Here is a 27640-nt window from a genome sequence, read left to right as displayed (position 1 = left end):
ATACCTAAATTATATGGGTTTGGAGTTATCTGAGCTTGAAATTGGGTCAGCTGTACACAATACAATACAACAATATGTACGTATTGATTTGTATAGCGCTTTGACTGAAGCAGAAGCTGGAACAAAGCGCTAACATGGACAAAAGGCCCTTGTGGAAGTGAAAAACATTGTCAGAGGTCTGGTCAGCGCTTTATCAGCACCCAAGTGTGAAAACACAAAAGCAGAACAGATCTGCGGGCCAAGACGTTTAATATAACATGTCCGCCCACTCTCGCATTACCCACCACTTACTTTATCTTTTTTTTTTTTTTTTTTTTTTTTTTTGCACGTGTGCATTCTTGAATAGCTCCTTGATCACCATGGTGATTTCCACCGAAAAGCGAGTGTGGTTTGTCCGTCCGTCTGGAAATAGTAAGTCACCATGGCTTTTCTTTCAGTGGCCCTGAATGCGACAAAAGCAAACCGCTTGTTAATTTGCACTTGTCGTCGGAGAAGCCGCAAAGTTTTTTACCGCACTCCCTTGCACTGACGTCTGCCCTCTACGAAGTGGGACCGTTCCCTTCCCCCGAGTTTAAAATATCGGGGTGTGCAGAAGTGATGGCAAACGGGTGAGTGCTGCCTGTCAATCACAAATTATAGACGCAAATTATTGCTGCAACTTGTTGAGTGATCCTTGCAACCATTATTGGCTTGGTGGGATGTAAAAAAATTCAAGCTTGGGTTATTTTTCGCTCTTTTGGGATGTGTGAAGTCGCATATACACACACACACAGTATATATATATATATATATATATATATATATATATATATATATATATATATATATATATATATGTGTGTGTTTGAATTTTGGAACTAGTACTAAATTAAATTCACAATAATTGCATCATGCATATAAGTACGTCTTTTCATATATATATATATATATATATATATATATATATATATATATATATATATATATACATATACACACAGTATATATATACACACACAGTATATATATATATATATATATATATATATATATATATATATATATATATATATATATATATATATATATATATGTGTGTGTGTGTGTGTGTGTGTATGTATATGTGTGTGTGAATTTTGGAACTAGTACTAAGATTAAATTCACAATAAATGCATCATGCATATAAGAACGTCTTTTCAAAATTTCTTAAGACGCAAGAAAATCTAAATTTAATAAATAATAAAGACATATATTTTTTTCTTTTATAAAATAAAATAATTTTGCTTGAAAATGCGTCGTTACAAATTACAGTACATTTGAAAATTAAAGAACAAAAATCTAACGTCAATGAATATGAACTAAGGTTGAAATGGTTATACAAAGAATATTGAATTTTGGAAATTGAACTAAGATCAAATAAATAGATAGATAATGGGTGTGGTTCCGCAAATATTTGTAACTACAGTAAAGTCTCGTTATATCGATATCGGATATATCGATAGTCCCGGTTATATCGATACTATTTCTATGCACGCACGGAGAAAATTACATGCAAACAGGGTCGGATATATCGATAGTCCCGGTTATATCGATATTTTTTCGGACTCCCTTGAATATCGATATAACGAGACTTTACTGTAATTCTAATTCGAACAGGTGGAATCATTACCGTTAAAATCATCATATGAATGACCAGAAACAACCGTGCTCAATGTCATACATTCCGCCTTTTAACGCATCATGCTATGTACGCTATTTTCTTGCCCATGTGTGTCACCATGTCATACCCAATCCCGGTATGGACCCCGCCACCCCAACCCCAATAAACCCGCCGCATGTCAGGAAGTGTCCTCGTCCTCTCAAGTAGCATCCCCGACGTCCGCCAATCAAAGTCCGAGCTCCCACCGAGCAGTTTTCCTGCGTATGAGAATGTGAACAGCCGCGGAATGCGTGACACATGTCCCCCGCTGCCTCATAACACCAGCGACAAACATGAAGTCACACGCATGACGGAGACATAGCAGATGTGCACTCGTTGAACTGAAGTGTGCAGCCATGTTTACATGCAACGAGTGCTATGGCACACTTTATGGTACAACGAACCCAACACTATAACGCAATGCATTTGACTAAAAATATCAGCCTGCGTGTTTTGGGTATTTTAGATGCTATAAAACGTTTTTCTGATGTCAGTTAGGAAACAAAAAAATGGTGTCGGTTGGACTCTCTTCTTTCATCAGAAAAAAAGAGTTAATACCTAAATTACATGGGTTTGGAGTTATCTGAGCTTGAAATGGGGGCAGCTGTACAAAAACAATACAATACAATACAATACAATACAATACAATACAATACGTACGTATATCCAACACTATAACCCAATGCATTTGACTAAAAATATCAGCCTGCGTGTTTTGGGTATTTTAGATGCTATAAAACGTTTTTCTGATGTAAGTTAGGAAAGAAAAAAATGGTGTCGGTTGTCCTTTAAGACTACATAAACATTCAAAGCAGCGTAAGAAACCGTAGACTCTCTTCTTTCACCAGAAAAAAAGAGTTAATATATATATATATATATATATATATATATATATATATATATATATATATATATATATATATATATATATATATATATATATATATATATATATATATATATATAAAATGATCAATACATTTAAAAAAACAAATAAACTAACAAACTATCAAATAAATAAATAAATAAATAAATACCTAAATAAATAAATAGTAACTAAATAAACTAACAAATAACAAATAAATAAATACATAAAGGGATAAGCCTGTACATAAATAAATAGACAAATATGTAAACAAACAAACAAACAAACAAATACATTAAAAAGTAAATAAATACAGAAATAAAGTAAATGAATAAATACATGAATAAATAAATAAATAAATAAATCTAAGTCACAATCTTAAATCTGGAATTACAACCCAAGACCTCTGAATGGAATCCCAAATCCTAAACCAACCGTAGCGCGAGGTCCTGATCATTTTTCACCCCAAAACATTTCTGTGAAAGTCCTACTTGAATATATTAATAATCCAACCTTGTCTTTATATCTGCAGCCTCTTCATCGTCCTCCTCATTATCATCATCATCATCATCATACAATAGTGGACATGTAGGTGTCTCAGCGATGTGTCACGCTTCACATAGCAGCGTAGCGGAGGCCGGGCCAGCCGGACACAAAGCATGTGTTACACTACCGCGTCTGATGCGCGCTGCCCTCGCACTCAAGCACGGGCGCAGGGGGTGCCGTGGGTGGCATAGTTATGTGTCATAATCACCATCATCCATGGCTTTGTTCCAGCACATACGCCGTCGCTCCGTTACGGTGGAGGAGTTTTGTCCACAGCGTGGGTGGCGCCATTAGACGTCACGCGATCCGACGTACCGGCTCGTCATTGAATGTTTGGGGCATCAACACGTTACTAGAAAGTTAAAGGACAACCGACGTCTCCGGACAAGTTGTGTTCATAATTTGTAAAATGGCTTCAAATGACTTCTACTGAGCGTATTTTACAAAGATTCCACCGCATATAGCGATATTTTACGTTTTAGGACTCGCGCTGAATATTCAGGAAGTCTTGTTTATGAGTTGGTGACGAGTCCGTACGTGACATCACTAAAGGACCGCCCCTGACCATAAAAAAGACGCATTGTAGCGGTCCTTCCATCACGTCAATGTTTTTTGCTGTACTTGTTTGCTATGGGAACCTCGTGTGGCACCCAAAAGCCGCCAGAAGGTCAGAAAAAGGGCGTCCAAGCGCCATATAAGGAATTTATCAGCCTGTGGAAACGAAGGTGGCCACAGGAGGTCGCCATTTTGTGCCTCTTTTTGGGTGGGACATTTCCCCCCAATGTTGCCTCAAAATGGCACGGAATAAATTCTTTAATCGATTGCAAACATGTATGCTTTCCTCTTCAGAAGTATTTGAATCATATTCACAACTGGATATGTAACAAGAAAGCATATTCTCCGAGTCTGAAGCCATTGTTTTGATTCTGCAGCAATGCAAGACGTCTTGGCGTGACGTCACGAACTGGGGGCGGGACTTTCTGAAAATGCCCAATTCGCAGCTCAATTTTTTGCAGATTTTGGACACTTTAAGTGTTTTTTATTTGTGTTTTGCATTTGACTAAAAATATCATACTGTGTGTTTTGGGTATTTTAGATGCTATAAACCGTTTTTCTGATGTCAGTTAAGAAACAAAAAAGTGACGTCGGTTGTCCTTTAAGTTTCTTCAAGTCACAAGTTATTTCCTGGCCAACGACACCATCTAGTGGACGTGTAGTATATCACACCTCACTCGCAGTTTATTGATTCTGACATAGCACTACTGAAGGCCAAGGAGTCACATGCACGGCCCGCCACTGCAACATACAGTTCAGGTAAACAGTCAAATTTTGTGTAGGTCAACAGACTTTTGAATTAGATTCTAAAATTGTTTGTTTTTCCTCGGGAAATTATTACTTTCCTCTTAAAAATCACAATTATTATCTTCATATTTTCTCATAGGAAATTAAAATAGCCACTTGTTGCTCGTCGAGATACATAATTCTGCTCCTCTTATCCACAAACACATTTGGACAATAATTAGGAGTTAAAAAAAACAATGTTATGAAGTAAATCATTTTATCCGGGCTTGATTTTGGAGAAGACAAAGGCAGACCTACCCGAGTCGCCGTGGTGATAGCATCACATGACGGCCGCGCTTGGTTCGTGACTCAACGTGGAGGTGGCTGCGTGCGGGCTGTCACACTAGAATACACACACAAACACACTTATACACACATTCCAGCATCATCCTATCTAATCATCCACCTACTGTGACACGTATGGAGGGAAAGAGGAGGAGGAAGAGGTGGAGGAAGAGGAGGAACATTTTTTAACAATTGAGGGATGAAAACAAGCAAGAAGCTAAGAAACATTCATGCACAAAAATTGACATGTTTGATTGTTATTTAGACAGTACGTATTTGTTTTAAAGCTTCATGCATACCAAAATACAGTGGCGGGTCGTATTATTATTATTAATAATACTATTACTACTACGAATAATAATAATAATAATAATAATAATAATAATAATAATAATAATAATAATAATAATAATAATAATAATAATAATAATCCATTTCATTTATAAGCGCCTTTCAAAAGTTTCAAGGTCACTTTACAGTCATAGGATAAGTTTTTCTGTGGGTGAGCAGCGGAAGCAACAGCGCTCACTTAACCCCGAATAACTCAAATAGATAGAAAGTTAGCTAGCTAATAGCTAGCTAGCTATATAGATAATCGATAGCTAGCTAGCCAGCTAGATAGATAATAGATCGCAAACAGATGGCTAACAGAAAGCAAACAGATAGCTAATAGATCAGAAATAGATAGATAGGTAGCTAGTTAGACAGCTATTGAGGTGGCTAGCTAGCTAGCTAGTGAGGTAGTGAGATAGATAGCTAGATAGTTAGATAAATTAGCTAATAGCTAGCTAGCTATATAGCTAATCAATAGCCAGCTAAATAGTTAATACATAGCAAACAGATAGCTAACAGATAGGAAATAGATAGATAGCTAACTAGCTAGTTGGATAGCTAGAGAGATAGCTAGATAGATAGATAGATAGATAGATAGATAGTGAGGTAGTGAGATAGATAGATGGATAGCAAGATAAATTAGCTAATAGCAAGCTATATAGCTAATCGATATCTAGCTAGATAGCCAGCAAATAGCGAATAGATAACAAACAGATAGGTAATAGAGAGCAAATCGGGAGATAGCTAGGTAGCTCGCTAGATAGCTAGAGAGATATATAGCTAGATAGATAGTGAGGTAGTGAGATAGATCGATAGCTGTATAGCTAGAAATTTACCTAATAGCTAGCTAGCTATATAGCTAATCGATATCTAGCTTGATAGCTAGATAGCCAGCAAATCGCTAATAGAGAGCAATCAGATAGCTAATAGAGAGCAAATTGGGAGATAGCTCGGTATCTCGCTAGATGGCTAGAGAGATAGCTAGCTAGCTAGATAGATAGTGAGGTAGTGAGATAGATAGGTGGATAGCTAGAAAATTACCTAATAGCTAGCTATCTACATAGCTAATTGATATTGAGCTAGATAGCTAGATAGCCAGCAAATAGCTAATAGAGAGCAAACAGATAGCCAATAGAGAGCAAATCGGGAGATAGCTAGCTAGCTAGTTAGATAGTGAGGTAGTGAGATAGATAGGTGGATAGCTAGAAAATTACCTAATAGCTAGCTATCTATATAGCTAATCGATATCTAGCTAGATAGCTAGACAGCCAGCAAATAGCTAATAGATAGCAAACAGATAGCTAATAGAGAGCAAATGGGAGATCGATAGATAGCGAGTGAGATAGCAAGTGAGCTAGTGAGATAGATAGCTGGACAGCTAGATAAAATAAAAAGAAGTGAAGAGAGGAAAGAAACATAAATTGAAAGGGTGCCTATGACACTATGGGATGTCGAGTTCGCCCCAACTTCCTACGCCCTCCGTAGAAAAGCAACATCCGTGCAAACTTGCAACCCCGTCACGGGCTTTTGTATCGCCAACACCGCGTTGTGGTTTTTCTTTGACAATCTGGTACTCATATTTCCGTTTTCTTCTCTGTTGACCTCAACCAGCAACTTCCTGCTTCATTTTTTTTTTTTTTTTACAAATCCATCTCTTTTTTTTCAGCTTTGCACTGCCTGCAACCACGGCGTTATGAGAACATGCATACACTGTGTGTACATAGACAGAAACAAAAATAGTCTGTTGAAATTATGGTTTTATTTTGTCAAGTGGAAACCGTGTGGATTTGAATAGATTTTGAAAGAAAATGTTTTGTGTACAGCGATACCTCGCTTTTACGAACCCCAACTTTCATAATTCAAAGACAGAGTGTAGACTGCAAGGTTAAAATTCCCATCAATCAAGCTCCACAAATAACCCGCAAAAGCCATCTGTACATTTGATGCAAAACGCTATCAACCCAGCTAAACAGAACACAATTGATGAGGAACAAGGTAAAATTATGGCAGAGAAAGCACCTACAAGGGATCATTCCTCAAAATGGTGAAAGAAGAAGGTTATGTCAAGTGTTTAATGCAGATGAAACCGGCCACTCCATTCCATCATGCCATCAACGACCATCACAAAGGTAAATAAAATGACTTTATTATACAGTAGTTTATTTAGATTGGATTGGATTTGCCTTTATTAGTCTCACAGTGGAGAAATTTACATTTCACAGCAGCAAAGTGATGAAAGGAATGAAAGTAGAAAAACAAAAAACAACAAAAAACAAAATTTCTTTAATTATAATAGCATAGCACATTTATTATAAAATAATGTATATTTTGTGTAGTTTTAAGGCTTATAAAATTAGAAAGTAGAACATTGTTTTTTTGGGGGACCTGGGAACGGATTATTCTCATTTTAATGGGAAATTATGGGAAATTATTTTTTGGGATACACACTTTCTGCCTTACACACTTTGTCTGGGAACCAATTAAGTTTGTAAGTCAAGGTATCGCCTTACTTTAAAAAGCCTTACTTCCAAAATAAAAGCAATACTATGCTTTTATTTCATGCAACCACTGAATAAAATCATACTGAGTTCATCAAACACACCATTTTTTATGTATATATATCCCTTGAACTCATAGATGTGTACACAATTTCTCTCCTGAAATCAAGTTTATTGTTGATTGTATTTAGTGTGGATGTTGTTACAGCGGAGGCGTGTTTGTGCGTGTGTGTGGAGGCTGTGAAGTGAGAGTCCTGACATGGACGTGAAAGTGGAGCTGGTGTAGTGAACAGCTGAGCGGTGTAAAGTTTCAAAAAATGCGGCGAGTACACAAGGAGCAACTGTTCCGCCTGGTGTGGCTTGCGGTGCCTTTTCTGCACCCACTTTATTACGCTTTAATTAAACTCTGACGTCACCCCCTTTTCCTTTCGAGCTTTAAAACCACAAAATGGCAAGTTGTCACTCATGTGCACGTACTTTGCATTTTTTGCTCCATTTTTTCCCCCTAGATCTTTAAAATGTCATAAGATGTTCCAGAAATGTTCGACTAGTTTAAGGATGTCTTTGAAATGTTTTAATTCCTACCTTGAAGTCGACGTCATCGCGTGCCTGTCGTAGCTGAAACGTAGCGTTTTAAAGTACTTCCCTCGGCCCTCTAGAATATTTTTTTGCCCGAGCCTTCGCTGAACTGTACACGAAATAAAGTCTGAATGATATTCTTAATCATGATAACGATAAAAAAATATAGTGTAAACTAAGGATCTGGTGACAAGCCGTAATACTTAGTGCGAATAACTTCCGGTGACGGAGTTACACGTCACCAAAGGTTAATAACTTACCTGTGGCTTTTATGTATTTATTTTTTTAATCGTTTTGTAAAAACGAGATTGATAGGGTAATTGGGGTGTGGTATACATTAATAAAAATAAATAAATTACGAAAATTAGCATCGACACAAATGGGAGCAATCCGGGTTCTTTTCAAGTCGATCGCGATCGACACAATGGCCATCCTCATCCAATACATTATTTGTGCCCTGGGACAGACGGGCAACTTTTTCGGGGTGCAGTCTTCCTTCCACCCGAAGTCAGCTGGTTTAGTCTCCCTCGCGTTCAGGATAAGTGGTGTTGAAAATAGATGTCATCCATACTTGTTTTGGGAAGGAGTTCTACTACAGGTGCCGCTACTGGGCGGTAATATGAGCCTCATGAAATATTTAACCTGTCATTGTCATGTGAAACGTGTCCTCTGGGGGAACACCTGAACTTCCTACTTCCCAAGTTTATTAAACTTGATCCCCAGTCTAAATCTAAATTTAAAAAATGATGGTACAAATCAACACGTTTTCGCTGGTAATACTTAAAAATGACTTAATTCAGTCCACGCTCGGACTGTGGAAACATATGAATTGCGTAGGCAATGTTTTAAAATTGCATTTAAAAGTGATGAGTATTTTGGAAAACCAAACAAAGCGAAACACGTTATTTTTATTGAAGCAATACTGACACATAGTGGCCTCTTGTATACTACACAGAATTGAATCTGTGCTGTGTTATGATTCTGGACAACGAAATGGAGAAGGGAAAATACTAATAATAATAATAATAATAATAATAATAATAATAATAATAATAATAATTATTTGATTCTCTCCTCTTTCATCTAGAACCGCTTCATGTAACAAGAGGGTACAGAAAGTGCTTAAGAATGAATGACTCTCTGTGTCTTTGTGCTGTCATGTTATTTGTTGTTTAGTTTTTTTTTTTTTGACTTCATGTATTTTGTTTTCCTACTTTCATAATAATAATTTTGAGGATAAAAGTGAGGGCTGCTTATTTAAATATAATTACTAAATAAGGTTTGTGAAGTGAGTATAGTTTTTGCTCTTTTGAATGTTGCTGTGCCGATGGACGACACTGATTCGCTGTGGTGACCCCTTCAAGGGAAAAGCCGAAATGAAAAGAAGAAGAGCGACATGACCACCTGGATTTTTATCTTTTGGTTGTGTTGGGGTGATTCTGAATCTGCCCTCATTTTCCAGTTACCCACCATTTTGGACCCCCAACTCCAGCACTTTGATCATAACAAGCATGGTTGAAGGCGAGTGAGTGGCACTCGTTGCAGTTCTGCTAAATGGCCGGTAGATGTCACCCAAAATCAACATTTTAACGGAGGGAGCTTTGATCCCAGTTCTGAATTGGTACGGAAGTTGACTCAATCCTGTATCAAGTTTTTAATTTTTTTTTTGTTTCAATTGAAGCCCCAACAGGGGTATTTCTCGACTCTCTGGCCTCTCCATGCAAGCAGGTACGCGGGGGACCTCTGAAAAACAAAACCCAGAAAAGGATAAGCAAATATGTTTGATTTAAAATGGCCAGTAAACGGTGTAAACACACTGCTTGCAGTAAAAAGGCGCGTCACAACAACATCCCTGACACGCTGACGAAGGCGGAAGTATACGCCGAAACATGTAAGGTAATTGAACACCTAAAAAGCCACTGTCTGTAAAAAAAGAATCTGTTATAAATTCGTAAACAAACCTGCTTGGTAACGTATAGAGTTAGACTGTTGTGGTTTTATTACAGTTTTAAAAACAAGTATTGTAAGTAATCGACAGCAATAAAAAAAGTTACTTTTTAGTTGTTGTTTTTAAGTTTGTAGTTTTCATGTTTTTCCTGAAAGGGGTTGAATCATACTTCTTCCGACTGTTTATACCACGTTTCCAATCGACAGGGGGCGCTACCGTCTGTCCCAGTCCATCCTACACACAGAAAGGCGATTATGTAACATCTGCCTTTATGTCACTCTGTGTTCCTTCAGGGACTCGCGTCGTTGCCGTTCCTTTACTTGCAAAAAATCATCAATAAAAACGCGTCGTGTCTAGAATGTTTCAATCATCTTCGTACAATTTACAAAGAGGTTAAATGAGTTAACGCTAGGCCACGCCCCCGCCGACCAGCTGGTGGCAACACTCCCAGTGACGTCACTCTTCCATGCAGCCATTGGCCAAGAGCACTTGGTGCGGCTGGCCAATCGCCTACCGCTGCGGTGAGGGCGCTGTGCTCCAGCCTCGTTCACTTTGTGTGGAGTGGGCGGGGCGAATGGCAGAACCTAAAGCCTGTGCCTCGTGTTGATTGGCTTGAGCGCCGTTGAAAGCGGTGTTCTGTTGCTGAGAGAGTAAAAAAACCTAGGGAAGGGCAGGAAGTCACGTCCTTCAACAACAGAGCGGTGTTCGCACCAACTAATTGTAGATTCAACAGGAAACTGTGTAAAATGCCGGTGCAGTTACACCTTTTATTTCATGCATTATCACAGTGTCCTCGTCTGCCACTGTTAATTATAGTGAATATATTGGTTCTCACAAAGTGGAGGGAGTGTTAGTGCCACACTATTGGCCTCATTTGTGTAGTACCGCCCCTCAGCCCTTCCTCTTGCTGTTCCTATGGTTCCCAGGGCTCTCATTGGTTACTGTAAAGTTTGGGACGGGACACCGGTTTGCCAGAGAACGGTCACCGCTATTGGCTGGCGTCCTCCGTCAATCAAGTGGATCTTGACAGCTCGCCACGCCCCCTCATCTCGGAACACCGCCGCCTGTTGGATACTGTACCTGTCAGTGAGTTCCGATTGGCCGCTGCGGCCAGCTGTTAGTGGTTCAGTTCATTCACCATTTTGTGACTGTAGTGGAAAAGAGACGAGCGATACTTACGAGCGTATCCTCGTTGGAGTTTCAGTGCGGGGGTCATGGTGATGTTTGACGGGAGGGAAAAGTAACTCGTCTCCGGGACTTGAACGTCTCTCCCAGTCGACAGCCGAAGGGATGTTAACGGGTGCCGTGCGGACTGGCTCATCCACCAAATAAGACCATAAATCTTTTTTTTTCTTTCGTCCGTGCTGAAGAGGAAACAAGCTCCGCTCGGGTGAGTTCAAACTAAGTTAGCGCAGGGAGACTACAAAGCTCAGCCGATTGAAATGCTTCCTTTGACGAGGTGGGGGATAAGATGACACACTGCCGGGTTGTTGTTCTTGTTCTGCCCGGAGAAGCGAACCGCTCAGCGGGCAGGACGAGGGGAGGGAGGCGGAGGACTGTCATACACACATATAAGCACGTACACGCATTGAACAACAAGCTTTAAAACTTTCTGAAAATGTCACACCACGAATAAACATGACGGCCGATACAAATCAGAAGACCACTACGTCTTTATTACAACATTATGATGGAATTTCGCTACTTTTTTTCCGACACATTTTCCGTGTTGGCGTCGAGTCGAAAAACACGTCGACCTCTTTTCGCGGCACTGCGGTCCGAATTAAAAATCACAACGACGGGACATTTTGTGAACTTCTTTCTTTATCCTTGCTTTTAGTTGATTAACGGCGAACGGGAGACGTAGCGTGATGAATAACATACTAATTCGACCGGTTTTAGCCTGGTCGTCGTCTTCGTCGTCGTTGTTATGTAGTACTAAGTCGTGCGTACTACGAAGGATTTTACAACCGAGCAGCTAGCTGACATTTTTTTGTCAAAGTACAATTGGTTTAATAACATGAAAGCAAGTGACTTTATAGTGTTCAAGAGATAGGAATCGATCTGTCCTGTTGCCATCCCCCCAAAAACGTCACTTGACTTGATTTTTAAAATATTATTTACGAGCTGGCCTTTGAGTCAAACATGATAGTAGTACTCGAGCTATTGGCTTTTACTGCTGCATCTCCACCATCACAGCAAATGGTGTCGTGATAGTATCATCCCAATTACGCAGCTTCTTTTGGATCTGTTTTTTTTGTCTCAATTTTTGCATGGAACTTGATGTCCATGACAAATATTTTGTCCGCCCTTCCCCCAAACAAGGACCTGGGATCAATCAGAACCAGGCGGGTGGGTCTGTAACGGACCCCAATGAGGATTCAAATGTGGCCTGTCAAGCCCCGAAATGCTCACAACGTATCAAAAATGAACATTCACCGTGTCAAATTTGGTCATGGCATTATGTTTCATCACATCTTGCGTCTTGTGTGTGACCCACTTTAAGGCAAAAGCTGTCCCCCCACATCCACTATGAGTGAAATTCTAAAAGCTGCAAGAAGCGAAAGACAAGCCCTGGCAGTACTTTTCAAAGCGAAACTTCAGCAAGCACCAGAATAACGGCCAGCATTAAAAGACAACCGACACCATTTTTTGTTTCCTAACTGACATCAGAAAAACGTTTTATAGCATCTAAAGTACCCAAAACACGCAGGCTGATATTTTTAGTCAAATGCAAAACACCAATAAAAATGACTTAAAGTGCCCCTTTAAATGACCTCGGAAATGGCGAGTTTCAGAAGGTCCCGCCCCCTTGTTCGTGACATCATGCCAGGACATCTTGCCTTGCTCTAGAATCAAAACAATGGCTTCAGATTCGTAGAAAACGCTTTCTTGTTACTCATCCAGTTATGAAAATGATTCAAATAGTTCTGAAGAGGAAAGCATCAATGTGCAATCAATTAAAGCAGTCCTTCCGTATCATTTTGAGTCATCTGGACTCCAATGTAGCTCCCAGAAAATGCACAAGATGGTGCCCAAGCTCTGTTGGAAATGGGCTGATTTGTCTGCTGGGAATTTGTGTCAACTAGTATCGAATAGTAGTCTTGGTGCAACACACAACGATTCACCATTGCGTTATTTATGTGTTTTCTTTTTAATTTCGCCATCAACACGGATCAACACGATGTTTTCATACCAAACAAAGTACCCAAAATGCATTGTGTGTCGCTTTCTCGGTCAGGGGCGTTCCTGACGTGATGTCACGTCAGGAATCGTCACCAACTCGAAAACTCGTCACCAACTCGAAAACAAGACTTCCTGAATATTCAGCGCGAGTCTTAAAACGTAAAATACAGCTATATGCCGTGGAATCTTTGTAAAATACGCTCAGTAGAAGTCATTTGTAGTGATTTTACAAATTATGGACACAACTTGTCGGAGGCGTCGGTTGTCCTTTAAACTACAGTCGCATAGCAGGCCCAAGTGTTCATCAAAAACGAGGCAGGTTTTATTCCCAGAAAAAAAATATTTCCAAAGGCTTAACTTGAACATAAAGTGATGATTCAGTTCGAACAGCAATGGGTGGATTCACAGGTTAATTCAACTTTCAGCTGTTTGGTGAAAGGGCTGATTATTTCCTGGGCTCAAATGATCGAGAATACCTCGTAGCTCATTTTGGTTCAACCCTACTCCACGTATGCTGGAATTTACCCAAACTCTGACCACTTCAAATCAAAATGGCTATCTTCTTGTTCCTTTCTAGGTGAGGGTCCTTGAGATGTGACAGACAGATGGAATCACCCTTAGAACACATCTCCCTTTTTTTTAAATAATAATTGTTTAAGAAAAAAAAAAAATATTTTCCGATTCAGCGTCACCTTTAAGACCGGGATACTTCCTTGTTCTGAACGAGGCGTATTTGGGCAAAACCAAAGTTTGAGAATTGCTCAAAATGTCTGCTTTGATCCAAAATGGCCGACTTCCTGTTCAATGTCAGGCATAGTTCCTGCTTGATTTTGTAAATGTTTCTAATTAAAATTTTTGTACCACCTGTGATGCTAGAGATGTCCATGCAAGTTCGTGCTGATCACTAAAATTGGTGACTTTTTAAGTGGCGGCCATGTTTAGGATCTCTAAAAACAAATACAATATCCTGTGACTGTAAAGTGTCCTTGAGAGTTTTGAAAGGCGCTTATAAATGAAATGTATCTAATCTAATACAATACAATACAATACAATACAATACAATACAATACAATACAATACAATACAAATCATTACAATACAATAAAAATAATACATGACATTTTAAGCGCCTTTCAAAGCTCTCAAGGACACTTTACAGTCACAGACAAGCATAGGTACTATAATAAATAAAATACAATCACAAATGAAATACAATAAATAAAATACAAATTATAAATGGGCAACAATACAATGCATCCTAATTTATATAGCACTTACACATCAGATGCAGTTGTAACAGAGCGCTTCACATAATAGTCAACACAAAGCAAAATAATAAACAGAATATTCATAAAATCATCCTCATTTTCTATCCTCCGAGCGTCATACCTAATTGATCGTAACATCTTGCTTGTCACAGATTACGAACTTTAGGTTTAACTAAGAGGAACTAAACATAAAATACGATATGTAACACAAATATAAAATGTCAGCTTGGAAGCATTCAGTATTCCAATCAACAAATAGAATAGCGTCTGTGCCTAAACCTTGACCTAAAACCTATTGAAAATACAGTGCGGCTGATGGACGAATCATTGATATATAAAGAATTTAGTGAATTTATTTGTTTTTAAAATTGCATGGTAGGCTGGATTGAATGTCCAGGTGCCATAAATTGTGACCTATGACCTTTTAGATGAGGATTATGCTTGGGCCTAAAAGTAGGGCAGTTAGCGATATTGTACACACACTGTTGTGTTGATTAATAATAATTACAAAAATGTACATTTCCACATGTATATTTAGAAATTGTTTCTTATTATGTATGGAGTACACTGAAACTACTTCTTTTTGATTCGTCTCGGGAAACCTGTATGTGTGTGTGTGCGTGTGTGTGTGTGCGCAAGAGAGAGACAATGGACGTTCATGACCGCACAGTAAATTCCGCTAAGGGAGAAGCAGAGAGAGAGAGAGAAAGCGTTTTCAATGGCTGCGTAAAGTTTGACGTGTTGAAAGGACGTCGAGGTAGCAATTGTTTATCCCGGCGCCGTATGTCCGGTCGAATGTCATGGAAACGATAAGTCTGCCATTTTTTTTTCTGTCTGATCACGGTAGCGTTACGTTGGTTCTCAGTCTTAATACCTTGATCATCTCTTACTTAGATTTTGTGCAAGTGGGAGGAGAAACATTGGACAAAAAAAAGATATGTATTACCAATAATAATAATAATAATAATAATAATACATTTGATTTCGAAGCACCTTTCAAAACTCTCAACGACACTTTACAGTCACGGGATAAGAACTTTTTTTTGTGCGGGTGAGCAGCGGCAACCATTCGCACCAGCGTTCACTCTACCCGGAAGTCACACAGCAGAAAAGTTATGAAAGGAAGTGGAAAGGAAAGAAAGAAGTAGAAAAACAAAATACAGGAGCTGCTGGAAAGGCAGCCACTCTCGCCGCGCGGGAAGTCGAAAGAACAAAAAAAAAAACCTAAATAACAAATAAATACACCAAAAAGAATTGGAGGAGAGTTAGTGTGTTTTAAAATTGTCTGTGTGTGTGTGTTTTCTTTTCTTTCTTCTTTTCTTTTCTGTTCCGGGGTCAAACTTTAACCCTTGCCAATGTAAACCAAAATAAAGTAACAAGGCTCAAAATGTATTGTTTATTTTAATGTTTTTTAATGGAACAGGCAAGTCATCTTATACAAAATTATTTACTGGTTGATGATGATTACTAGGTAAACAATGAAATTACATTAAATAAATATTTTAAAATGTACCATTTCCGTCATCTGGTCAAACCTACTCATATTATGTTCATTACATTTATTATTTTGCTTTATATTTACTCTTATGTGAAACGCTTTGTTACAGCTGTAGCTGTTGTGAAAGCGCGATATACATTTTGTTTATGTAGACATTAGTAAGAAATATTGTGCTAAGTCTATTCACTTTGCGAGCTAGCTTTTTATCTATTTGTATTACTCTTCTATTTGAGTTACTTCCATACTGGCGCGTGTGGCTGCCGCTGCTCACCCACAGAAAAATTCACCCTGTGACTGTTAAGTGACCTTGAGAGTTTTGAAAGGCGCTTACAAATGAAATGTATTATTAAGATGTATTGGGTGTGTTCGAATGGGTCAAATTAGCTTAATAGCTATCTAGCTAGCTATCTATTAGCTATATATTAGCCAGCTAGCTCGCTTTCTATCTATTTGAGTTACTTCCGGGTTGAGTGAACGCTGGCGCAGGTGGCTGCCGCTGCTCACCCAAATAAAAACTTTGATTGGAAAGTGACCTTGAGAGTTTTGAAAGGCACTCTTAAATGAAATATATTATTATTATTATTATTATTATTATTATTATTATTATTATTATTATTATTATTATTATTATTATTATTATAGTTGCAATTTTGCATGACTAAATTTTGCAAGTAGTTAAAACATCACAAGGTCCAAAAAAATGTCCTTTTCTCTTTCCTCTTTTTCAAAATTATGAAACCCAAAATATAATATGACGGGTCCTCGAGTTAAAAATGGAAAGAAAAATATATTTCTTCTGAAAAATGTAATCTTGTTTGAGTATCTGCAAAACGTTTTAAACTTTCTTGTCCCTCTTCAACTTTCCAATTCCATCACTGTGACCCGATTCCTCCGCAACCCTTATAGTTAAAAATGACTTTTTTTCCTCTTGTAAGCAGATTATTATTATTATTTCTTGTTAAGTTATAACATTATAATAATAATAATAATAATAATAATAATAACAACAATAATAATAATAATAATAATAATAATAATAATAATAATAATAATAATAATAATAATAATAATAATAATAATAATAATACATTGTATGTCAAGTGCCTTTCAAAGCTCTCAAGGACACATTACAGTCACAGACAAGCATAGACCTAGATACAATAATAAATAAAATACAATTATAAATAGAAACAATTATGAACAATTAAAAATCGATACAATAATAAATGAAATACAATTATGAATAGAAACAAGAGATAAAGCTACACAGAAAATGCAATTTATATATATACTGTATATATTTTTAATAGCACGTCATTATAATTAAAGTACATTTTCTGCATCCACCATGAATAGCACACTTATTTATTTTAGTATTTATTAATTTTAGTATGTTTCAATTTTGCAATCGCACCAAAATTAGTGCAAAATTAAAAATTAGTATTCCAATACCCGAAAAAACATGCAAATGACAATCTTTGTTTCTGATGAATTGGGTCAAAAAGACATTTTGCTCTTTTTTTTTTTATGACAAACTGAATTAATTTTTGCGATACGTGGCGTTTTATGTCGTCGTTGACAACAAGGTCACCTTATGCAAATGTGTGTACGCACTCAGTGTATACTTTGTAGCGGGTTGTAATTATAAAGAGGAGGTCTACAATTTTGTCGACGATAGCACAAGCTTGTGTGTCGACACAGTCCGGATTTGCATCACGTGCCAAAAAAATAAATAAAATAATGTCCACCATTGCTCCTCACATTATTCCAATTTAGCTTACAAAATATTTGGAGTCGAAAGACGAGTGGGGAATGCTCCAAAGTGTGTGTCAGAGAAAAAGAGAGCGAGGCTATGGAAATTCCCAGCGAGTACTCCAGAACGCTTTTAACAAACATCCGCACGTCGCCACCTCTACCGCCCCCTCGCACACTCCTGTTGTTGGGTGACCTCACTCAGGGCCGCCGCCATCTACTTTCCCTCCCTGATGGGAAGCTAAATAACCACTTTCTTGTTGCGACGCTGAGTTTAAAGACGTAGCTTTAGAGCCTAGCGTGAGAAAAAATGCACCCCCACCGTCCCCAGTCCACCCCGTCACATGTGAAAGGAGCTCAAAGGAGATCCGGCGACCTATAGTATGAGACTTTAGCTTTGTGTGTTTGTGTGTGTGTGTAAGGTCTCAGTCGTACAGGAGTGGTCCATCGATGAAAAGGTTTCTTCAGCCGTCATCTGTATTTCTTTGAAGGTGTCGGACGTTTCGCTTCTTATTCAAGAGGTTTCGTCAGCGAACTAAACATTTTTGCTGGTAGCTTTGGCCCTATGTACATTATATATACCACCATGGCGATTTAGTGAAGGGTTTTGCTGTTTTATGAAAATAGCTTATTTTACTCCCCTTTCAAACCATCTATTTTCTTTCGCTAAGATTTTAACCTCAATGTCGTCAAATGAGTAGTTGCTAGCTTTTAGGTGCATATGTACTGCAGATTGAGGCCCACTAGTATTATCCCTGCGATGTCGATAGTCTTTTTTTGAGAATTTGTTTAGTCTCCCCAATGTATTGCTCTTTACAATCTTCATTTGTACAATGTGTTTTTCATTTGGCAGCCTATCTTTTGAATGCACTAATTTTTGCCCTAAAGTGTTTATCGGTTTGAAATAAGTAGGAATTTTGTGTTGCCAAAGGACTCTGTAGTTTTTCAGAAACTCTACAATGTAAGGTACTGCTACTCCTCTCCTTTTAGTATCTCCCAAATTTTTGGTTTCATTCCCTATTCTTTCCTTTTGACATTTGTTAAAAGACCACTGAGGGTACCCACAGTTTGTGAATCCTCTCCTGTCATGTTTTCACTCCTTTTCTCTCCCTTCGACGCTTGTTGGTATTAGTTTAGTTTGTGTGTGTGTGTGTCTACAACACGTTTCTTGCTACCATGTACCAAAGTTTCTGTAGAGTTGTAGTTTGTCAACCATCGTAATGACTGACAGATCCCTGCAGATGTCAGTGTTTGCTTGTTTTTAGGTTTGAGAGCAGCACAGCTTTTAAGTAGAAAATACAGAGTCGGTACTGTGTTTGCATATGCATGTTGTAAATATGAGTATGTTTTGCTCAAAATAGTGATAATAATACATTTAATTTCTCCACTGAGAGACTAATAAAGGCAAATCCAATCCAATCCAATCCAATATCTCAAACAGAATCCTCAGTAGAATAATGGATGCATGATTTATGATTTAAAATAACCGTGTGTGTCTCTTTCCCTTCTAGCTGGGCAATACAGAGAAAACGCCAAGACAGAAGTGCCTTCAAGGAGACGCTGAGAGCGAAGAGGAACGTCGCACAGATCTCCATCGACAAAGAAATGAGTCCTCTCAAGAGACAACGGGGCCGGTCCCCGTCGTCAATCCGAGGCCGAGGGGGGCGACGGAGAGCGGGCACCAAACCCCCTCTAGAGAAAGACCCCAAAAGAATTAAGCGGGAGGCCCCCGGCCAAACCCCGCAGAGCACAACTAGCACTTTTTCCGCGGCGGGCGACCTTCACCGGGAGGTGACGGTGGACAGCGACAGCCCCATGAAGGGAGAGCTGACCGAGCCGGGGAAACCGACTGAGTCAGTCGATAAGGACGCGGCAAAGATAGCGAAAGACGTGACGGCGTGCCAAACTGCGTCCGCCGACTCCGTAGCATCCCCTACCTCACAAAGCGGGGCCGCGAGGCCCCTCGCCGCCAACCACAACCCCGGCCCGTCTTCTGTGTCCAGCAGAAAAACGGCCACGTTCAAAGCTCGCGTTCCCAAAAAGAAATACACTTACGAGCACTTTGCCAACAACGCCGCTCACCCAGCCGCCCTTCCTACCTCCAGCACCGCAGCCGCAGGCGGCACTTCGCGCAATAGCAATAGCAAAATCGGCGACGGTGGGCATCCGACTATCAATCATCTGAAGAACTGCGGCAAGATTAGTCATACAAAAACAGATGCTAGCGTAAACGTGATAAAAAATATCACTAGCGCGGCCAATAGCGCTTTAAATAGCAGAAGCAACGCTTGCTCAGGGAATCGGTCATCGGTTCAACAAGCGATCAGTAAACCCATTGAGGATAGCAGGACTGTCAGGAGTGTAGACCCCCAGGAAAAAGAAGCCCAGGTGGAGGGGCCATCCAACTCAATTTGCTCGTCCTCCACCGACTCAGCCAGTGAGCACTCCGCCGATGTCGACGTGATGCAATCAAGCGGGCCACGGAACCGAAAGACCCCACCCCCCTTTCTGAACTCGCCGCCCAAAGGAGTCAGCGATACCGCCGGGCTTGTTGAAGCACTCGCCAAAGGTTTGAAAAACCAGAGAGTCTTGGCTCGCCAGATAAGAAGCACCACAGAGAGCAGCGTCGGCACCGCGGGACAGCGCGCGTTCAAGGGGGGTGACCCGTGCCCAATGCCCCTGGTGTTCAGACCTGGTGTGGTAAGGGAGGTACGCGGGGGCGCGGTCGAAGTCCAGCTGCAAGGAAAGGATGCGATTGTGAAATATCCTTTTGATGGCGGAACCGTGACGACAGTATCAGGATCCGAAAGTGTTGTCGAATTAGTTTTGGATGCACCGCCACCCGGAATGTCGCCCATTGCTGTTAGTACTAAAGTGTGCGTGCCATTTGGCGGAGAGGAAGGAGGTCCTTTGCTGTACAGGGAAGGGGTCGTCTCTCAGGTGGACCCTCACCCAGGTGTCTCGTTCCCCTACCAGGTGGTTCTAAGTGAAGACTGCGAGATCTTGATTGGTGGCCGTCAGGGGGGAGATCAAAGTAAAGCTCAGGCGGTTTGGGTTTCTCGGCAGAGTCTGAGACTGCTAACCCCTCCCTGGGAAGTCCCGCACTTGGAAGGTGGTGGAGTGCGGGAGAGAGAACGCGACAGGGAGAGAGAAGAAAGGGAATGGAGGGAGGAGATGGAGGTGGAGAGAGAGGTGTGCCAGTTGAGTAGTGGAATGGGGGTTCTGGGAGGGGGAGCGAGGCTTAGCCACGGATTGTCCAACCAAAGACTTGCCGTGGGGCATCCCTATGGAGATGTACATGCGCCTCCTCATCCCTCAACCGTTCCTCCGAGTAGGGGGTCCACCGGCGTCCATCCTGACGCAGGAAAACCCAAACAAGTCCCAGAAGAAGACGTTGAGGTGTCTCGTCTTAACATGTCCCCCACACCCAAGACGAACTCCACCGTGTCACAGCACAGAAATATCATTTCCAAGTCCAGTAACTTACACCCGTCCTCACCTCACCTCACTGTGCAGAGGGGCTTGGACCCCCCTAATTTCTCCACCCTGGTCAACCCCCAGCCTCCACCTTCACCCGCTGTACTCGGTTGCGAAACAAACAACGCAGTGCCAAATCTACCTCCTACCAAGATCAATCCCAGTCAGACCACTACACCCTTGTCCGCCGGAGGCGCTTCCTGTACCTCTTCCCGCTCCAGGACGCCGCTCTCGTTGGCTCAGAAGTACAAGAAGGGGGACGTGGTGTGCACCCAAAATGGCATTCGTAAAAAATTCAACGGCAAGCAATGGAGGAGGCTGTGCTCCAGGGAGGGCTGCATGAAAGAGTCCCAGCGTCGCGGTTACTGTTCCAGACACCTGTCGATGAGGACCAAGGAAATGGAGGCCGCCGGAGGAACGGAGCGAGTCGGTGGGGGCAGCAGTTCTGGAACCGTGACGCCGTCCGACCTGCGGGGCAGAGCCAGCAGTGAGTTTGAATGGGACGACACGTCAAGGGAGAGCAGCGAGACGAGTAGCAGGGGAGACTCCAGACCCCGCTTGCTTCTTCCCTCTGTCCTCCCCCACGACTTATCGGCACGCTTTGACTTTGACGAGTGCGAGGCGGCCACCATGTTGGTATCTCTGGGAAGCTCCCGATCCGGCACCCCGTCCTTTTCGCCCACCTCCAACCAATCCCCCTTCTCCCCGGCTCCCTCCCCATCACCCTCCCCGCTGCTTGGCTTCAGGCCGGCAAACTTTTCCCCAATTACCGCCTCCCCGGTCCTTCAACATCGTCGGCACAGGCAGCCAAGCGGCACGGGGGGAGGAGGGGGAGGGGGCGCCAAGCCGACCACCCCAGCGGGGGTTGGGGAACGAGAGAGACACACTTCAGGCATCCAGCCGACGTTCCACAGCAACCTGACGTTCACGGTGCCAATGAGTCCCAGTAAACGAAAGCCAGATGCCCCCCCTGCGCCGTGCCTGCTCCTACACCACCACAATCACACGCCCAAGACAGAGCAGGACCACAGCGACCACAACTCTTTCAGAGTCCTGTCCCCGTCATCGCACACCCCAACCCCAACCTTTTCTAGGCCGAGGGGTGCCACCCCACCCTCGTCCGGCAGGCCCCTGTCCTCCGCAGCCGCCTCCCCTCCGCCTCTGCTCGTTTCCCAGACACCTCCGTCCCCTCTGACTCCTGACGGAGGGCCTCGTCGCGTGGTCCCCGTGACCCAGCAGAACTTACGAGACTCCCCTGTCATAGTGAGGAATCCTGACGTCCCCCTGACAAAATTCATCGAGTGTCCCTTGGGAAAAAGAAGTGAAGAGAATGGGGCGGTCGAACCTCCTTTATCCAAAGACAATAACGTCACCACCTTCGCACCGCAACCGATTTCCGGCCTCCAGGTTCCCGTACCCCTCAACGCCGCTGCAGCCCCAGTTCCCAACGGAACCGTCCTGTTGCGAAGTCCAGCCCCAACTTTGCTCCTCGTGTCCCCTTCTCCGTCCTCCTTCCCCACGTCGGACATCCCCGACGCCGCCGCGTTGCAGGCCCTCTCCGTCACCGTCAGCACAACGGTCTGCGGGCCTCTTCCAGACATCTCCGGGGAGCGAGGGGAGGCCTGTGGTTTTGAGAGAGAGGTGCAACAGCCTGTCCCCTGCCACCCTTCCCCTACGGCGCTGCTACCCCTGATCCTGCCCGTGGAGAGCCATCACCCCGCGCCACGAAAGGACATCATCATGGGGCGACCCGGCACAGGTGAGACCGCTTACTGTTTTTGTTTTGGTTCACATGACGTTGAAGGATTTTGCAGTAGTGAAAGTTGCCCCGCATACATTGTCTGAAACGAATCAGGAATGAATTCCAAATTAACGATGCTAAACGGATGTTGAAATTTTCTCGGAAATACTTTTCATACCAAATCATATCGTGAGAAGGAAAAAAGAAAACTTTCAGATGTGTTCCTCATATATACACAATACAGATTAACTCATTCACTTCCAGACGATGTGCAAAAATTTATCCACTCCAGTGCCAGGGTCTTTGTCATTTTCACTCGAAATCCAGGATCAACAGAATATTGAATTTTAGGATTACATAAACATTCAGTTCAACATAAGGAACCGTAGACTCTCTTCTTTCATCAGAATAAAATAGTTAATTCCTAAATTATCTAGGTCTGGAGTTATCTGAGCTATATATTGATTTATATAGCGCTTTAACAACAGCTGAAGCTTTAACAAAGCACTAACATGGACAAAAGACAAATGCTGCCCCCTTGTGGAAGTGAAAAAAAAAATTCTTCGCCGGAGGTCTGACCAGCACTTTATCGGCACCCAAACAAGAAAAACCAAAACCCGAGCAAATTCGGGAATGGCAGCAAATTAGTTCATATGGGCACGTTGGCTTACCAGTAAAACAAACTACCATGCGATGCCCCGTATGTCGATGGTACCATTCACTTCAAGCAGGGGGCGCTTCGGGCGTCGGATGGACGTTAGGCTACTATAGAGGCGCACGACGGAAAGAGGAACGCTGTCATTTTGAGTGTATGCTCCCGCCTCACAGCCACTTTTTATGCGGCTGAAAGGATGCCCAATGGATCAATAGCGTCCCTTTATGCCCGATCACGCATGCTTGCCCGTGTATATGTGCGATTACTTTGACGGGATTTGAGCGGGTGTCACGTACGTGGGTGTTTTTTTTCCAATACCGACTGAGAAACGTAGCATATAGCCTCTGCGTGCGTTTAGAAAGCCGAGGAAAAGAAATGGTTGTGGTGAGAGCGTGTGGTGGGTAGTTGTGCATCACATATAGCAGACGTCGTCAATTAGATCTTAACTCATTCAGTGCCAGACGATGTGCAAAAATGTGTACACTCCAAGTGCCAGGGTTGTTGTCATTTTCACTCAAATTCCAGGACTCACAGAGTTTTATAACTACGTAAACATTCAATGCAGCGTAAGAAACCTTAGACTCTCTTCTTTCATCAGAAAAAAATACAGTGCAATACTAATATTGGTTTATATAGCGCTTTAACTCATTCATTGCCATTCACGAATTTATTTGGGAATTGAGAATACGATATAGAGCGCCATTCCCGAATTTGTTTTTTGTTTTTTCATGCCGATAAATTGCTATGGACATGTTTTTTTCTTTTCCACAAGGGGTCCAGCATTTCCATTTTTTTCATGTTAGCGCATTGTTACAGCTTCAGCTGTTGTTAAAGCACTATCTTCTTCTTTTCCTTTCGGCTTTTCCCTTCAAGGGGTCGCCACAGCAAATCAGTGTCCTCCATCTTCAGAGGTTTGATCCGCATGTTGGTTTTGGCCAAGCTTTTACGTCGGATGCCCTTCCTGACACAACCCTCTGTATTTGTCCGGGCTTCGGACCGGCACATGAAGACTTATGTTCCTTTGTGGCTACAGAACAAGCAACTCGCTCAGTAAAAGATGCCCAAACACAAAATGGTCATCGGCACAGCAACATTCAAAAAAGCAAAAACTATACTCTCCATTTGATGACAATGTAAAGCACTATATAAACCAATAATAATAATAATAATAATAATAATAATAATAATAATAATAATAATATATTTCATTTATAAGCGCTTTTCAAGAGACTTTCCAGTCAAAGTTTTTCTTTGGGTGAGCAGCGGCAGCCACCTGGGCTTTATGTGAAGCGCTTTGTTCCAGCTGTAGCTGTTGAGAAAGCGCAATATAAATTAAGATGTATTGGGTGTGTTCAAATGGGTCAAATTAGTGTAATAGCTATTTAGCTAGCTCGCTTTCCATCTATTTGAGTTACTTCTGGGTTGAGTGAACGTTGGCGCAGGAATAGGTATGTATTGCATTGTATTTTGGACAGCCGCCATCATTTCAAATGCCGATAACTTCAGACCCATATAATTTAGGAATTAACTGTAGTCCTAAAACTCAATATTCTGTTGCTCCTTCAATTCGAGTGACAATGACAAAAACCCTGGCACTGGAGTGGACACATTTTTGCACATGTCTGGCAGCGAATGAGTTAACAACAGCTGAAGCTGTAACAAAGCGCTAACATGGAAAAAAGGGAAATGCTGCCGCCTTGTGGAAGGGAAAAACATTGCCAGAGGTCTGACCAGCGCTTTACGCCCCACAAGAAAAAAACAAAACCAGAACAAATTCGGGAACGGCGCTCCATATCACACTTTTCAATTCTCTAATAAATTCTGGAATGGCAGTGAATGGGTTAACAAGAAAAAGCATATTTAATAACTCAGTACCAATCTGTTGTTGTCACCATCAAATCAAATAACATTAACAAGTTTTGAGTAGTCCTAACATTTTTATTGTGAAATTTCATCTGAATTACTGTAACACTGAACTTTAACCTTGACTTGCTTTTGTTTCAAAACACGACGCAATCTGTTTTTACTACCACTTTCATCCTTGGACTCTTCCTCCCTTTGCGTTCGTTTGCCTCGGCACTCGTAAAGCTTCTCCCAACAAATGTTTTTTTTAGGGGTGGGGGGGGATTCGTGTCATGTTGGAGTAGATACAATGCATGCGATTTGTCAGCGCAGTACTCTAAATCCTGGTTCAATTTGAAGCATTTGTCAAAATAATCTCATACCGGGTCCGTGTAGTAACGCCTCCGGGTCCGACCTTGCAACATAATCCAACACATTCCATTTTATGTATCCAAAACAAAGAACTCCTTGACTACTCAGAACCCTTTTTTAATTTTGTATCTATTTACAGTGATACCTCGGCATACGAACGCTTTTGCTAACGAACTTTTCGCTTTACAAACATTAAATTCGTGAGAATATAATCTTGGCATACGAACTAGTTCTCGGGAAACACGCGGAGTGCCACAATGGTCCTCGAGTGTCCTTGAGAGCTTTGAAAGGCGCTTAAAATGTAATGTATTATTATTATAATGGCTGGCGGAGTAGTTTTCCGCGGAAGAACACCAAACCACACGGCAGAACAGCGCCAACGTGGCTGCCGGACTACTTTTCCATACCCACTTTCTCTGAGTGCACTCAGTGTAAACATGGTTTGTTAATGAGCAGAGTACTTTTGCTTTTTTGGGGACTGAAAAAGACCCCACCACATGCTAATGTTAAGCCGAAGAGGACACAAAAGAAAATTACGGTCGAGCAGAAGAAGGAGATCATTGAAAAACACGAATGAGGTGTGCGTTTGTGTGATTTAGCGTCCCAGTACCAGTATGCTAAGTCGACCATTGCTACGTGTGGCTAAAGGTGTTTCTATGTTGTCTAAGCAACGGTCTCAGGCAATAGAAGAGGTTGAAAAACTTCTGTTGGTTTGGATGAACGAAAAGCAGCTAGCAGGGGACAGTGTGAGTGAGGGTATTATCGCCGAGAAAGCACAGCAACTTCACTCGGCTATCATCAAGAGGCAACTACATCAAGGACCATCACAAAGATATATAAAATGACTTTATTATACAGTATAGTTTATTTCTTTAATTACAATACAATAGCACATTTATTATACATAAAATAAGGTATACTTTGTGTAGTTTTGAAGGACAACCGACCCCTCCGGACAAGTTGTGTCCATAATTTTTAAAATCACTTCAAATGATTTCTACTGAGCGTATATTACAAAGATTCCACCACATATAGCTATATTTTACATTTTAAGACTCGCGCTGAATATTCAGGAAGTCTTGTTTTCGAGTTGATGACGATCCCCCACGTGACGTCGCGGAGGGAACGCCTTCCGCGACACACAATGCATTTTGGGTACTTTGTTTGGTCCGAAAACATCATGTTGATGGTGAAATTAGAGGGAAAACTAAATAAATAACGTGATGGTGAATCGTTGTGTGTCGCAGCCAATTGCGGTAACACACATCAAGGTGTAATTTAACACAAATTCCCAGCGGACGAATCAGCCCATTTCCAACGGAGCTTGTGCGCCATTTTGTGCATTTTCTGGGCGCTACATTGGAGTCCAGATGGCTCAAATTGATACGGAAGGACTTCTTTAATCGAGTGCAAACATTAATGCTTTCCTCTTCAGAACTATTTGAATCATATTCATAACTGGATGAGTAAGAAAAAAGCATCTCCGAATCTGAACTCTCTGAAGCCATTGTTTTGATTCTGGAGCAAATCAGTGTGTGACCAATAGTGATGTCACGAACAAGGGGGCAGGACTTTCTGAATCTGCCCACTTCCGAGCTCATTTTGTGGCAGTTTTGGGACGCTTTAAGTCATTTTTATTTGTGTTTTTCATTTGACTAAAAATATCAGCCTGCGTGTTGTGGGTATTTTAAATGCAATGAAATGTTTTTCTGATGTCAGTTAGGAAAAAAAAGTGCCTTTAAGGCTTATTTGGTAGAAATGTATGATTTATGGGGA

The 27640-nt window shown here is 41.4% G+C and overlaps 1 protein-coding gene across 1 annotated transcript in view; it reads left to right on the top strand.

Annotated features, from left to right (window-relative positions):
* The first annotated feature begins 11218 nt into the window (after positions 1–11218).
* Positions 11219–27640, top strand: part of cicb (capicua transcriptional repressor b) — a 47188-nt gene continuing 30766 nt past the window's right edge. The window contains 2 exon segments of the mRNA XM_088999413.1: positions 11219–11463; positions 19289–23013. Coding sequence (XP_088855539.1) covers positions 19383–23013 — 3631 coding nt within the window. The 5' untranslated portion in view covers positions 11219–11463; positions 19289–19382.

Source organism: Hippocampus bargibanti, linkage group LG06 (assembly GCF_051943395.1).
Source record: "Hippocampus bargibanti isolate YZ-2025 linkage group LG06, ASM5194339v1, whole genome shotgun sequence".
In the NCBI taxonomy this organism is placed as follows: Eukaryota; Metazoa; Chordata; class Actinopteri; order Syngnathiformes; family Syngnathidae; genus Hippocampus; species Hippocampus bargibanti.
The sequence above is the reverse complement of the archived record's forward strand: the minus strand, read 5'-3'. Positions and strand labels throughout refer to the sequence as shown.